The sequence below is a fragment of the Tachyglossus aculeatus genome (assembly GCF_015852505.1).
Source record: "Tachyglossus aculeatus isolate mTacAcu1 chromosome 12 unlocalized genomic scaffold, mTacAcu1.pri SUPER_6_unloc_1, whole genome shotgun sequence".
Taxonomy (NCBI): domain Eukaryota; kingdom Metazoa; phylum Chordata; class Mammalia; order Monotremata; family Tachyglossidae; genus Tachyglossus; species Tachyglossus aculeatus.
The window spans coordinates 2,258,059-2,274,397 of record NW_024044828.1 but is presented as its reverse complement, the minus strand read 5'-3'; the positions used below and the strand labels follow the sequence as shown (position 1 = coordinate 2,274,397).

Here is a 16,339-nt window from a genome sequence, read left to right as displayed (position 1 = left end):
AGGCCTCCTGGTACCCAGAGAGGAGAGTCATTCATTCATTCATTCATTCATTCATTCATTCATTCATTCATTCATTCAGCCAGCCAGCCATTCATCCATTCATTCATTCATTCATCCATCCAGCCAGCCATTCATCCATTCATTCATTCATTCATCCATCCAGCCAGCCATTCATCCATTCATCCATCCATCCATCCATCCATCCATTCATTCATTCAATCGTATTTATTGAGCGCTTATATTCATTGAGCGCTTATATTTATTGAGCGCTTACTGTGTGCAGTGCACTGTACTAAGCGCTTGGGAAGTCCAAGTCGGAAACATCTAGAGCCGGTCCCTGCCCCACAACGGGCTCACAGTCTGGAAGGGGGAGACAGACAACCAAACAATTTATTGAGCGCTTACTGTGTGCAGAGCACTGTACTAAGCGCTTGGAAAGTAAAATTCGGCAACAGGCTCACAGTCTGGAAGGGGGAGACAGACAACCAAACAATTTATTGAGCGCTTACTGTGTGCAGAGCACTGTACTAAACGCTTGGAAAGTAAAATTCGTCAACAGGCTCACAGTCTGGAAGGGGGAGACAGACAACCAAACAATTTATTGAGCGCTTACTGTGTGCAGAGCACTGTACTAAGCGCTTGGAAAGTAAAATTCGGCAACAGAGACAATCCCTATCCAACAACGGGCCCACAGTCTAGAAGGGGGGAGGCAGACAATAAAACAAAACAGGTAGACAGGCATCTACAGCATCAAAAATAGAATGATAGATTCACTCATTCAATCGTATTTATTGAGCGCTTACTGTGTGCAGAGCACTGTAGTAAGCGCTTGGGAAGTCCAAGTTGGCTACATATAGAGACAGTCCCTACCCAACAGCAGGCTCAGTCTAGAAGGGGGAGACAGACAACAAAACATATTAACAAAATTAAATAAATACAATAGTAAATATGGACAAGTAAAATAGAGTAATAAATCTGTACAAACATATATACAGGTGCTGTGGGGAGGGGAAGTAGGGGGAGAGGAAGGAGGGAGCTTAGTATGGTAGTGCCATCTACAGTGATGGGAAAGCCAGGGTACAGATGAGGGAACTGAGGCACAGAGAAGCCGAGTGACTCATCATCATCATCATCAATCGTATTTATTGAGCGCTTACTGTGTGCAGAGCACTGTACTAAGCGCTTGGGAAGTACAAATTGGCAACATCTAGAGACAGTCCCTACCCAACAGTGGGCTCACAGTCTAAAAGGGGGAGACAGAGAACAAAACCAAACATACTAACAAAATAAAATAAATAGAATAGATATGTACAAGTAAAATAGAGTAATAAATATGTACAAACATATATACATATATCCAGGTGCTGTGGGGAAGGGAAGGAGGTAAGATGGGGGGATGGAGAGGGGGGCGAGGGGGAGAGGAAGGAAGGGGCTCAGTCTGGGAAGGCCTCCTGGAGGAGGAGGACTCGCCCGAGGTCACGCAGCAAGAACTGACGGCGACTGGACGTGCCACGTTTGGAGTCCGAGTTGTTTTCCACGCGGGATGATGGCCCAGAGTGTCCAGAGCTGAAGCATGTAACCTAGTTCCCCCCTGGGCCCCAGGGCTCGGGGGATTGTGACACCCCGCATCTCCCTGACATAACGCTATAACAGGCCTGGTAGACACGTTCCCTGCGTGTGCAGAGCACTGGGCTAAGCGCTTGGGAAAGGCCAATACAATTTTCGTCCTGGCCTCCAGCTTCTCTTCCTCCTTCTCGTCCTTCTCTCCCCTTTTTTGTCTTTCTCCTGCTCATTCTTTCCTCCTTCTCCTTCTTGTCTTCCTCCTCCACTCCCTCTCTCTCCCTTCTCTTCCTTCCTTCAAAGCCCTACTGAGAGCTCACCTCCTCCAAGAGGCCTTCCCACACTGAGCCCCATTTTTCCTCTCCCCCTCCCCATCCTCCCGTCTTATCTCCTTCCCAGGTATATAATAATAATAATAATAATAATAATGATGGCATTTATTAAGCGCTTACTATGTGCAAAGCACTGTTCTAAGCGCTGGGCAGTTTACAAGGTGATCAGGTTGTCCCATGTGGGGCCCACAGTCTTAATCCCCATTTTACAGATGAGGGAACTGAGGCGCAGAGAAGTGAAGTGACTTGCCCAAAGTCCCACAGCTGACAAGTGGCGGAGCCGGGATTTGAACCCATGACCTCTGACTCCAAAGCCCGGGCTCCTTCCACTGAGCCACACTTACTGAGCAATATTTGTACAGATTTATTACTCTATTTATTACTTGTACATATTCACTACTTAGAGAAGAAGCGTGGCTCAGTGGAAAGAGCCCAGGCTTTGGAGTCAGAGGTCATGGGTTCAGATCCCGGCTCTGCCATTTGTCAGCTGTGTGACTTTGGGCAAGTCACTTCACTTCTCTGCGCCTCAGTTCCCTCATCTGTAAAACGGGGATGAAGACTGTGAGCCCCCCATGGGACAACCTGATCACACTGTAACCTCCCCAGAGCTTAGAACAGTGCTTTGCACATAGTAAGCGCTTAATAAATGCCATTATTATTATTATTATTTTGGCAGTGATGTATATATGTTTGTACATATTTATTACTCTACTCATTTTACTTGTACATATTTATTCTATTTTATTTTGTTAATATGTTTTCTTTTGTTGTCTCTGTCCCCCTTCTAGACTGTGAGCCCGCTGTTGGGTAGGGACCGTCTCTAAAAGTTGCCAACTTGTACTTCCCGAGCGCTTAGTACAGTGCTCTGCACACAGTAAGCGCTCAATAAATACGATTGATGATGATGATGATAAATACGATTGAATGAATGAATGCCCACAACGTGTTATAATCCAGTACCCTTTTTGGCTCAATTGAAACCGATCCAGAGAAGCAGAGATTGCAGAGAGGCAGCGTGGCATAGTGGAAAGAGCCCGGGCTTGGGACTCAGGAGTCGTGAGTTCTAATTCTGCCACCACTTGTCTGCTATGTGACCTTGGGTAAATCACTTAACTTCTCTGGGACTCAGTTACCTCGTCTGTAAAATGGGGATTAAGACCGTGAGCCCCACGTGGGGTAACCGGATTACCTTCTATCTACCCCAGTGCTTAGAACAGTGCTTGGCACATAGTAAGCACTTAATAAATGTCATTAATTTAGAGAAGCAGCGTGGCTCAGTGGTAAAGAGCCCGGGCTTTGGAGTCAGAGGTCATGGGTTCAAATCCCAGCTCCACCAATTGTCAGCTGTGTGACTCTGGGCAAGTCACTTAACTTCTCTGTGCCTCAGTTACCTCATCTGCAAAATGGGGATTAAGACTTTGAGCCCCCTGTGGGACAACCTGATCACCTTGTAACTTCCCCAGCGCTTAGAACAGTGCTCTGCACATAGTAAGCGCTTAATAAATGTCATTAAAAAATGCCATCGTGATTATTATTGTTAGCACTGTTATTATTATCCATGGGCAGCACTTGGGCTTGCAACTGTCTACTACTAAGAAAGTTGATCCAATCGTTTCTTAAACTTTTTAACTAGTGCTAAAAAGCCCATATTTTTGTCTCCACTGCGATCGATTAGAAAAATTCACGCGGTTCGCATCTGGATTTCTGGCCGCGTGAAAACTCAGATATCCCCGTGATAGAGAGACTCTTGTAAACCTACACACCTAGGGGTTAGCGACACAACCGTAGTTACAACTAGTGCTTTGCACATAGTAAGCGCTTAATAAATGCCATTATTATTATTATAATGGCAGGATTCTCCATCGGTTTATCAGGATCAAGTCTCCTTAGGGGCCAGGAACAAAACCTCAAGGGACGGTGAAGCCGATCTATCTCCCACGGAAACACACAAAATCCACAACTAGTGCTTTGCACATAGTAAGCGCTTAATAAATGCCATTATTATTATTATTATAATGGCAGGATTCTCCATCGGTTTATCAGGATCAAGTCTCCTCTGGGACCAGGAACAAAACCTCAAGGGACGGTGAAGCCGACCTATCTCCCACGGAAACACACAAAATCCACCGAACACCGCTTGTATCGCTAACAGAACTAAATTTATTTCCATGTTCGTTACAGGTTTCATTGATGCAGAGTACACAGTAGGATCGCTTCAACACGTGACTGAGAAGAGTGGACACCCTCCACGGAACAGGTAAAGGAATGTAAAACTACAAAAACTCATTGAAACCGTAGCTCTGGATTTTGGCAGACGGAACGACAAAAACACCTTCCCGGTTGTTCCTCCGACCTTCCACGGTGGATTTTTCTCTACAAAAAGAGCGTGTGTCAATCTCCGAACGATTCGTCTCGGGAAAAGAAATGAGGCGTCCTCATCCATTGCCGGTTCACTTTAAGTTACGTTAAATAAATTAAGGTCCTCAACACAAAGACTCCCACCTCCTATTTCAATACGAATAGCCGACTAGGTGACGAAATGGGAGAGGCCTAATTATTTCCACTAGCTACAGATCTAGAGATTTACAGCCGACCCAAACATGCGGGTGGCTTCTGTTTGGAAGAATGAGGACATCTTAAGGGTCACGCACAGCAGCGAGAGTTCAGTGTCAACCCCCCGGCAGCCTGGGGTGGGAACGCCGACAGGCGCGCTTGGCCGGAAATTGGAGAAACGAAGGATTTCGGGAAAACCATTATGTACATCGATGAGCAGCTTCAAGCATCCGGAGAAAAGTCCAAACCGAACCCAGGCCTAGACTCGCCAACACCGATCGCTCCCGGAATTTGCGGTGCGCGGACCGTGAGAGGGCATTCGCGGCATATTCCCGGCGGTTGAATCAAATACAAAAATATCCGTCACGGGTAGTCGTTAGCTATCAAAATCGTTAGCGCAATAAATGCGGCTTTTTCTTCTTTCCTTAAATCAAGGAACCTGACAAAACGCCTTGGCACACCGAGTGGAAAAATACAAGCTCTTCCCTGCCCCAGAGAATCTTTCTTGAATTGCTTTTGCGAACTAACTTGAAAACCGAAGGGTTACCTGGCCCAGAGTGACGGGGTGGGGAAGCCGTCCTCGGCCGTCTCCGAAGCCACCTGCGATTCGGCGTCCGGGATCGCCAGGAGACGCGGAGAATCAATCAATCAATCGTATTTATTGAGCGCTTACTATGTGCAGAGCACTGTACTAAGCGCTTGGGAAGTACAAATTGGCATCACATAGAGACAGTCCCTACCCAACAGTGGGCTCACAGTCTAAAAGGGGAGAAGCGCGTTCTTTCCCAACCGCCCATCTCGGTATCCCGAGATACCGAGCTCTGCCCGAGGGCCGTGTTTTTATGGCTTTTTGGTTTTAGACCGTTCTCACGGCGATGGTTTGTTCTTTGCTTTTGTCTAGGATCCTCTTCAACCCAGCCTCCTTAGGGGAGCGCACCTAACAGGGAAATACGGGGAAACGCTCCGGAACGGGCCAGAGTCTTCCGGGCCTTAGGCTTGGAAACCTCGGAAACCTCTTCCTCCGGAGAGCGGGACCGGGCCCGGGACTTGGCAGTGCGTTATTAAATTCACGGCTGCCCCATGCGGGCTCGGAACCGCGGCCCCGGGGCAGCCGTCGAGCCCAGACCGGGCCCCGACTCCGGTCAAACGCGCACCGTCGTTCAGATCCAAGACTTCGCTCGGGTCACTACTTTCTACAATGTTGTTTTTTCTTTAAAAAAGAAAAAAAACTCTATTCCAGTTTGACGAGAAAAAAAAAAGACCCGATGGATAAGAAAGTAAAGATCAAAATCAAGTGCACTACCCAGTCCAATGTTTCACGGCAAAGTCATGTCGTCTCTAGAATACGAAAAATAAGCCCAGAAGTGTTATTACTTTAAAATACACCACTTCCACATCTGTCAATATTTTACAGGTATGTATGTATATATATATATATTTATACACATATATATATAACCTACATGGAAGAGGCGTTCCCTTAAAAGCATTATCTCTACAAAATCTTGAGGTGCATAATCGAGTCATAGGCAATAGCTGGCACAATTTGCAGTACAGACAGACTCCCTCGCGATTTGGTATTTCGTGGGTCTCCACCTCACGCCGCGCCCAGGGCGCTGACAGGTGTGACCGGCGCCCTCCACAAGAACCATCGTGTCTTTAGTGCGGAAATAATTAACGGGGGACCGGGAGGTCGGTATTTCCAACGGGACAGTGACACCAATGACTTCGTTAAGGCCATGTTTTATTTGCTGACTGACGGACGGAAGGCGATGAATCTTCTCCGAGTAGTTTCTTGAAACGGTGCTCGTAAAAATCACGAGAAGTCGGAAAGACCGTTGAGTCGCTGAAACCTTAAATATATCTTACACGATCTCGTTTGTACAAAAATACAAGTTAAATATAAACATAAAGCCATCGTGATCACCGCGTGTAAATCCGCTTTATGGGCTGTTCCGTTATATATAAAAAAAAGTTTCTCGGCTGTGTTGTCCGTGGAAAGATCAATACCAGATTGACTCGCTAGCTATTGGCGAAGGGCCCTAAGAAGCGCTGAATCCTTTTCCCCCAGTTGGGTCCTCTCCCCATTTTCGATCTTCTAAACACTGGCAAAAGAAATAGGGCGGTAGATAGGGCGTAAACCGACGGAGAATTGGGCTGTACTGCATCATCCAACACAAAAACCACACAGCTCTGTACAATATATCATGAGTTAGGCCTTCCCCCCTCGACACGCGCCCCGCTCGAGGAGCCGGGAGGCTAGTGGGGGGCGGGTTCGAGCTCGCGGTCTTTCAGCCGGGCGTTTCTCCGCACTTCGTCGAACGAGTAGCACTCCGTCACCTTGCCGTTCCTGAAGACGGTACGGAGGAGGTCCTGCGGGCGAGACAACCGAGGCGGTCACCCCTTAAGGGATTTCGGCCGGGCTTAAAATCTTCAGTCTCCAGTTAGACGGGGACCGCGTCTAACTGGACACTGTGAGCCCACTGGTGGGTAGGGACCGTCTCTATTTGTTGCCAACTTGTCCTTCCCAAGCGCTCAGTCCGGGGCTCTGCACACAGTAAGCGCTCAATAAATACGATCGATTGACTGGAGAAGCAGCGTGGCTCAGGGGAAAGAGCCCGGGCTTTGGAGTCGGAGGTCATGGGTTCAAATCCCAGCTCCGCCAATGGTCAGCTGGGTGACTCTGGGCAAATCACTTCTCTGGGCCTCAGTTACCTCATCTGTAAATTGGGGTTTACTCTATTTATCTAACTTGTACATATCTATTCTATTTAGTTTGTCAGCATGTTTGGTTTTGTTCTCCGTCTCCCCCTTCTAGCCTGTGAGCCCGCTGTTGGGTAGGGACTGTCTCTACATGTGTTGCCGACTTGTACTTCCCAAGCGCTTAGTACAGTGCTCTGCACACAGTAAGCGCTCAATAAATACGATCGATTGATTGGAGAAGCAGCGTGGCTCAGTGGAAAGAGCCCGGGCTTTGGAGTCGGAGGTCATGGGTTCAAATCCCAGCTCCGCCAATGGTCAGCTGGGTGACTCTGGGCAAATCACTTCTCTGGGCCTCAGTTACCTCATCTGTAAATTGGGGTTTACCTATTTTTTTTATCTTACTTGTACATATCTATTCTATTTAGTTTATTTTGTCAGTATGTTTGGTTTTGTTCTCCGTCTCCCCCTTCTAGACTGTGAGCCCGCTGTTGGGTAGGGACTGTCTCTATGTGTTGCCGACTTGTACTTCCCAAGCGCTTAGTACAGTGCTCTGCACACAGTAAGCGCTCAATAAATACGATTGATTGATATCTATTCTATTTATTTTATTTTGTCAGCATGTTTGGTTTTGTTCTCCATCTCCCCCTTCTAGACTGTGAGCCCGCTGTTGGGTAGGGACCGTCTCTATATGTTGCCGACTTGTACTTCCCAAGCGCTTAGTACAGTGCTCTGCACACAGTAAGCGCTCAATAAATACGATTAATTGATTGATTGATTGATTGATATCTATTCTATTTATTTTATTTTGTCAGTATGTTTGGTTTTGTTCTCCGTCTCCCCCTTCTAGACTGTGCACCCGCTGTTGGGTAGGGACTGTCTCTATGTGTTGCCGACTTGTACTGCCCAAGCGCTTAGTACAGTGCTCTGCACGCAGTAAGCGCTCAATAAATACGATTGATTGATTGATTGGGGTTTAGGACTGTGACAACCTGATCACCTTGTACTTGGAACAGTGCTTTGCACACAGCAAGCGCTTAATAAATGGCATCATTATTATTATTATTATTATTAACTCCCTCCTGGGATACTCTCCTGGAGCTTAATCCAGTGCAAGCCTGGTGGAGAGAGAATGGGCCTGGGAGCCAGAAGTGAGTCGATTGTATTTATTGAGCGCGTCGAGTGTGCGGAGCACTGTCCTAAGCGCTTGGGAGAGTCCGCTATAACAATAAACAGACACGTTCCCTGCCCACAACGCTCTTACGGTCCTACCCGCTGTTGGGTGGGGGCCGTCTCTATATGTTGCCAACTTGTACTTCCCAAGCGCTTAGTACAGTGCTCTGCACACAGTAAGCGCTCAATAAATATGACTGACTGAATGAATGAAAGGACCTAAATGCTAATCCGGCTCCACCACTTTGCTGCGTAACCGTGGACAAGTCACTTCACTACTCTGGGCCTCCTGTGTAAAATGGGGATTGAGACAGTGAGCCCCAATTGGGACACCCTGATTACCTTGGTACATAGTAAGCGCTTAACAAATACCATCTTTATTATTACGTAAGATCCTAGTGAGCAGGGAATATATCCAGCAACTCTGTCATCCTGTACTTCCCCAAGGCTTAGTGTAGTGAGTGAGAGCTCACCTCCTCCAGGAGGCCTTCCCAGACTGAGCCCCTTCCTTCCTCTCCCCCTCGTCCCCCTCTCCATCCCCCCACCTTACCTCCTTCCCTTCCCCACAGCACCTGTGTATATGTATATATGGTTGTACATATTTATTACTCTATTTATTTATTTTACTTGTACATATCTATCCTATTTATTTTATTTTGTTGGTATGTTTGGTTTTGTTCTCTGTCTCCCCCTTTTAGACTGTGAGCCCACTGTTGGGTAGGGACTGTCTCTGTGTGTTGCCAATTTGTACTTCCCAAGCGCTTAGTACAGTGCTCTGCACATAGTAAGCGCTCAATAAATACGATTGATGATGATTGATGTAGTGCTACAGTAAGCTCTCAATAAATATTGTTATTATTATAAATAAATATTATTCCATTTTACGTGTACATATTTGCTATTCTATTTATTTTATCTTGTTAATATATTTTGTTTTGTTGTCCGTCTCCCCCTCCTAGACTGTGAGCCCGTTGTTGGGCAGGGACCGTCTATGTTGCCAACATGTACTTCCCAAGCTCTTAGTACAGTGCTCTGCACACAGTGAGCGCTCAATAAATCAGATTGAATGAATGAATAAATACTACCGATTGATTGATATTATGCCCTTTCCATATAAAAGTGGAAAACGGCGCAAAACCCCAAGGCCCAAAGAAACCCCGAGGCACACGGCTGGAAAAACCATCTCATGCCAGCACCCCACGACGGTAGCTGCAAAACGCAAAGTCCGGTTTTAGGGTTTCAGTTAATTCTGACGTGCTTTTTGTTCCTCAAGGAACCCCCAATCCCCCTCCCATCCCCACATATACGCTCTTCGCCCCCTCCATCCCCCAATCTGACAAAGGACAGACCCCGGGACGATCCCGGGACGGATCTCCACGTGCCCCGGTGTGCCCTGCGACTCTGGGGAGATCCCAGTCCGCACAGTCCGGCCTCCTCGAGCCCCCCAAATTCCTTCAAGCTTCCACAACATGGAAGGATCTTCAACGGCGGACTGGATGGGGCATGTGCTAAGAACAACTCAGGGCCTCACTGAAGAGGCCCGGGCCCCCGGGCCTGGAATGCCCTCCCTCTGCCCATCTGCCAAGCTAGCTTTTTTCCTCCCTTCAAGGCCCTGCTGAGAGCTCACCTCCTCCAGGAGGCCTTCCCAGACTGAGCCCCTTCCTTCCTCTCCCCCTCGTCCCCCTCTCCATCCCCCCCATCTTACCTCCTTCCCTTCCCCACAGCACCTGTATATATGGATATATGTTTGTACATATTTATTACTCTATTTATCTTGCACATATCTATTCTATTTATTTTATTTTGTTAGTATGTTTGGTTTTGTTCTCCATCTCCCCCTTTTAGACTGTGAGCCCACTGTTGGGTAGGGACTGTCTCTATGTGTTGCCAACTTGTACTTCCCAAGCGCTTAGTACAGTGCTCTGCACACAGTAAGCGCTCAATAAATACGATTGATGATGATGATGAAGAGGTCCCGGCTGTCTCTCAGGGATAACCAATCCATCAATTACATTTATTGAGCGCTTCCTGTGTGCAGGGCTCTCTATTACATTTTCACCCGTTTTCATTCTTTCAATCTTCCACGAAAGGCCACAGAAGAATTCCCAAGCCCAACATCCTTCCCTCCGGCCAGCCGACCGGCTCCCTTCTTACAACCTCGGCCCGGACAAGACCCTGGAACTGAATCTAACTTGCCAACCGTCTCTCATCTGCCTCTAAGCGCGATTCTACGGGATCGGTGGCCGCTGATTCTGACATTCTCTTTCCTATTGATGTTACCCCTAATAGAGACATCCTATTGATGTCTCTCTGGGGGGGCAGGGGGGCTGGACAGTGGGAGAGACATTTAGGAGAGGCAAGCTGCGGTCAAGTTGGAGGGGCCCAGACTCAGTAGGGGGAAAGGGAGGGAGAAAACGGGAAGAAGGAGGGAAAAGGGGAAGGGGGAAAGGAGGAGGAAATCATGATGATGCGAACTGCCGGTCCAGAAGAAAGACAAGAGCCAGAGAAAGGGAAGGAGGGAGAGAAAACAAAGTGACGAAAACTCCGTTTAAAAACCGGACGTTTCCGCTAACGCGGGTCACCTTAAATTCCTCAGACATCTGACCTTGCTTTATTCTGGCAGGGATCCCTAAACATCCCTACACAGGGAACACAATGGAAACCCGGGCCCGGAGAATCGTCCCGCATGAATACGTACGTGTCCGCATTCCTCGAGGTCTCCCTTTCCTTCTTCGAGCGTGACGAAGTTCCCATTGGGAGTCCGGTGGAGAGACAGACGACCTTTCTTTGACCTTTTGTTTGGATCGGCGACAGGATCCTTAAAGACATTAATCTGGAATTCAAAGGTGGGGGGGGGTTGGCTCATTACCCGGCGGGAAAAGGCCAGACACCAGTCGGTCAACGGTTGTTCGAGCACCGTCCTAAGCCCTTGGGAGAGCACGATCCGACAGAGCTGGCCACACGACGTTCCCTGCCCGCAACGAGCTTCCAGTCCACGGGGGGAGGGACGCCCTTCCAGGTTCCTGCCCTCCGCGGGGGCCAGATCCCAGACTTACCCCGAGCCCATTAGTCACGACGTAACTACATTTGAAGGAGCAATTCAAGAGGTCCCGCGTCAGCTTCTGCAGCAGGGCTCCGCCAGACCCAAAGGAGATGTTCTCAATACTCCACTTCTTCTTCTTCATGCCTTCCACAACCTGCGGGGCAAGGAAGGGAGTTGGAGGGGTGGTGAGGAGGGAGGAATTACTGAAAAAGTAAACAGTGGGAAGCAGCGTGGCCTAGGGGAAACAGCACAGGCCCCGGGAGTCGGAGGACCTACGGCTCCGACTCCTTCTGCGTGACCCTGAGCAAGTCGCTTGACTTCTCTATGCCTCAGTTACCTCATCTGTAAAATGGGGATTAAGGCTGGGAGCCCCACGTGGACTGTGTCCAATCTGATTAGTTTAGGCCCGGGCCTGGGAGTAGGAAGACCTGGGGTTCTGCCACGTGGCCCTGGGCAAGCCACTTCCCTTCTTTGTGCCTCAGTTACCTCCTCTGCAAAATAGGGATGAAGGCTGTGAGCCCCGGGCGGGACGGGGACTGTGTCCAACCCGATCTGCTTGTCTCCACCCCACCGCTTAGTACAGTGCTTGGCATATAGGAAGCGCTTAACAAACACTATTATCATTATTGTTATTATTGTAGTCTCCTCTTGTCCCACGCTGTCGAGTCGTTTCCGACCCATAGCGACTCCACGGACGCATCTCTGCTGGGAAGCAGCCGGGCTCAGTGGAAAGAGCGTGGCCTTTGGAGTCAATCAATCAATCAATCGATCGTATTTATTGGGCGCTTACTGTGTGCGGAGCACTGTACTAAGCGCTTGGGAAGTACAAGTTGGCAACATCTAGAGACGGTCCCTACCCAACAGTGGGCTCACAGTCTAAAAGGGGGAGACGGAGAACAAAGCCAAACATACTAACAAAATAAAATAAATAGAATAGATATGTACAAGTAAAATAAACAGAGTAATAAATATGTACAAACATATACACATATATATGTTGGAGGTCATGGGTTCAAATCTCAGCTCCGCCACTTGTCACTTGGGCAAATCACTTAACTTCTCTGTGCCTCAGTTACCTCATCTGTAAAATGGGGATTAAGACCGTGAGCCCCCCCGTGGGACAACCTGATCACCTTGTAACCTCCCCAGCGCGTAGAACAGTGCTTTGCACATAGTAAGCGCTTAATAAATGCCATTATTATTATTATTATTATCTCTTTCAGAACACCCCACCTCCACCTGCGACCATGCTGGTGGTGTAACCGCAGAGTTTCCTACCCTAGCGCTTAGTTCAGTGCTGGGCACGGAGCGAGAGTTTAACAAATACTATAAAAACAAACATACAAACAGTTAATCACTCGGCAACAGCTGTGAAGAAATTTGGGTAGCCACAGGTCAGGCGGTGGACTGGAGAAGTCACAGAATCATCATCATCATCAATCGTATTTATTGAGCGCTTACTACGTGCAGAGCACTGTACTAAGCGCTTGGGAAGTACAAATTGGCAACATATAGAGACAGTCCCTACCCAACAGTGGGCTCACAGTCTAAAAGGGGGAGACAGAGAACAAAACCAAACATACTAACAAAATAAAATAAATAGAATAGATATGTACAAGCAAAATAAATAGAGTAATAAATATGTACAAACATATATACATATATACAGGTGCTGTGGGGAAGGGAAGGAGGTAAGATGGGGGGGATGGAGAGGGGGACGAGGGGGAGAGGAAGGAAGGGGCTCAGTCTGGGAAGGCCTCCTGGAGGAGGTGAGCTCTCAGCAGGACACTCCCCACTTCAGCCTCGGGCTGTCCACAATTTGGGGGGGATTTAATACAGTACAATAACCATGAGTGGCCAGGGGGCAAAGAAAGCACTCTACTTTTACAACAGTAAGTCTAATGTTATCGGATACAAAGATAATACAGGAGTTTCGTGTCCAGTAACGGCCCGTTTTGCTTTCTTTGGACCACCTAGCCCTACCTTTACGGCATCGGTGGCGACTATAAAGTGATCCCCCCCAAAACGAGGTTTGTTTGTTTTATCCAAGAGCACGACTTCCCCGTTAGAGCAGACGCGACTCCCCTGGAGACCAATGGGTGGGTTATCCGGCCCCGTACAGTTTGGCAAATCCCAAACATTAAAACAAAACCCTAGAGAGAGAGAGTAAATGGCCTCATTTCTCCCCGTCACAAATCTCTCAGGTGACCGTAGGGGATTCTTAGCTAATTTGCAAAGACCCAGGGAAACCCTCCGGGAATGTCTCCCGGAGAAGAATCCCGCAAACAGCTCGGAAACAGGGCCTGCTCTGTCCGTGAGGTCAGTAGTCCGGGACCTTCGGGAAGTGTCCCGGAATGGCTGGGCATCAACAATGCTCTTACGAGCCAGCGCGAGCACGGATCGTTCCTCCAAGATCAACCACACCTCCTCCGAGAGGCCTTCCCCGATTAAGCCCTTACTTCCTCTCATTTTGTCATTTTTCCCTCTCCCTTCCGCGTGTCGCCTGTGCATCTGGATCATTAGGTATGTGGCCCGAACTGATTTATTGATTTATTCTAGACCGTGAACTCCTTGCGGGCAGGGAACGTGCCTACCAACTCTATAGTACTGTACTTTTCCAAGCGCTTAATACAGTGCTCTTCACACAACTTGTACTTCCCAAGCGCCTAGTACAGTGCGCTGAGTACAGTGCTCTGCACATAGTAAGCGCTCAATAAATACGATTGATGATTGATGACTGATGATGATGCACACAGTAAGCGCTCAATAAATACGATTGAACGTATATATACCTGTATATATGTATATATGTTTGTAGGTATTTATTGCTGTATTTACTCATTTATTTTATCTGTACATATTCTATTTATTTTGTTAATATGTTTTGTTTTGTTCTCTGTCTCCCCCTTCTAGACTGTGAGCCCACTGTTGGGTAGGGACCGTCTCTCTATGTTGCCAACGTGTACTTCCCAAGCGCTTAGTACAGTGCTCTGCACACAGTAAGCGCTCAATAAATATGATTGAATGAATGGATGAATGAATAAGTGCTCAAAGATTGACTCATTGATCATTCCCTCAAAGAGTGAGTACCCCCACTGTTGGGTAGGGACTGTCTCTATGTGTTGCCAATTTGTACTTCCCAAGCGCTTAGTACAGTGCTCTGCACATAGTAAGCGCTCAATAAATATGATTGATGAAGATGATGATGATACCCAGCTGCCCTGCTGTTGCTCAGTGTGGGAAGAGCATAGTCCTTAAAATCAGGAAGCCCGGATACCATAAAAGAAAAAAGAAAAGTAAGCTCCTCTGCTTAGACTCGGCTTGCCCATTTAAAATACTCATTTTCACGAAAAAAGCTGCATTGGGTACTCTTTGCACAACTGAAGGGAAAAGTCACTAACTGTTACATTATCAGGTCACTGCGAAAGTCTTGTAACATTTGTAGGGAGCGTGTGGGAAAGTCACTTGAGTTCTCACAGTGACGGTCAAATTGAAGAGTTACTTGAGAAACAGAAAACCCACAAGAGCCCCTTTTTTTGTCTCCTCTTCCCCACCCACCCACCCTACCTCCTTCCCCTCCCCACAGAAACTGTATATGTTTGTATAGATTTATTACTCTATTTACTTGTACATATTTACTCTTCTATTTATTTTGTTAACGATGTGCATCTAGCTTTAATTCGATTTATTCTGACGACTTGACACCTGTCCACGTGTTTTGTTTTGCCGTCTGGCTCCCCCTTCTAGACTGTGAGACCACTGTTGGGTAGGGACCATCTGTAGATAATAATAATAATAATAATGATGGCAATTAGTAAGCACTTACTATGTGCAAAGCACTGTTCTAAGCGCTGGGGAGGTTACAAGGTGATCAGGTTGTCCCACGGGGGGGCTCACAGTCTTAATCCCCATTTTACAGATGAGGTAACTGAGGCACAGAGAAGTTAAGTGACTTGCCCAAAGTCACACTGCTGACAATTGGCGGAGCTGGGATTTGAACCCATGACCTCTGGCTCCAAAGCCCGGGCTCTTTTCCATTGAGCCACGCTGCTTCTCATGTCGCCAGCTTGTACTTCCCAAGCGCTTAGTACAGTGCTCTGCACCCAGCCAGTGCTCAAGAAATACGACCGAATGAACAAATCATGGAACTCAGAGAACCACTTGCTCTGGTTGAATCCCCGCCACCTTTGCAGAAAGGTTAAAAAGTCCTCCCAAATTTCCGTAGCTCCCCCTCCCAGGGCCGCTCATTTTACCCCTCATCGTTTACCACGTGCTCCTGCCATTCCCTTAGGTAAGGGGCAGGGACTGGCACCAATTTTTGAGCGTCAGGGAAGGGAAAGGGGAAGGGGGAAAAGGGAAGAAAGGGGGAAAAGGGGAAGAGGAGACGGAGGGGCATCACTGTGGTGTCTGCCTGGTTTTGTCTTCTTCGGGCCTCAGCCCTGCCCTGTCCACCCAGGGCAAGGCGGGAGGGCAGGGCTGCAAAATACTGATTTCTGGGCACTTGCCAACCCCCCAACTGCCACTGCGTGGGCAGCAATGGAGCAGAAAGTGGAGGTAGGAGATGTTCCCAAGCTGCTCTCCGGAAACCCCCCTCTTGATTCCCTCCCTGCTCACGGGAGCCATCGGCCTGCCGGGCAGTCTAGGGGAGGCGGGCAGATGGCTTGCCCTCAATCAATCAATCGTATTTATTGAGCCCTTACTATGTGCAGAGCACTGTACTAAGCGCTTACTGTACTGTACTTACTGTACTATGTGCAGAGCACTGTACTAAGCGCTCACTGGCCTTTAGGAGTGCGGGGAGAGCTTCCTCTCCCCCCGCTTGGCCCCAAGACTTGTGGGGCACGTAATGGCAACCTTCCTCCTCCTCCTCCTGGCCTGGGACAAAAGGCGGAGGCGACAGCACGGCTCCCATCATCATCAATCGCATTTATTGAGCGCTTACTACGTGCAGAGCACTGTACTAAGCGCTTGGGAAGTC

The 16,339-nt window shown here is 48.1% G+C and overlaps 1 protein-coding gene across 1 annotated transcript in view; it reads right to left on the bottom strand.

Moving 5' to 3' along the window:
* Positions 1 to 5,146: 5,146 nt before the first annotated feature.
* NAMPT (nicotinamide phosphoribosyltransferase) overlaps positions 5,147 to 16,339 on the bottom strand; it is a 63,708-nt gene continuing 52,515 nt past the window's right edge. The window contains exons 9-11 of the mRNA XM_038741214.1: positions 11,375 to 11,515; positions 11,017 to 11,151; positions 5,147 to 6,818 (exon numbers count right to left, since the gene is read on the bottom strand). Of these exons, the coding sequence (XP_038597142.1) occupies positions 6,705 to 6,818; positions 11,017 to 11,151; positions 11,375 to 11,515 (390 nt within the window). The 3' untranslated portion in view covers positions 5,147 to 6,704. The remainder of the gene's footprint in view (positions 6,819 to 11,016; positions 11,152 to 11,374; positions 11,516 to 16,339) is intronic.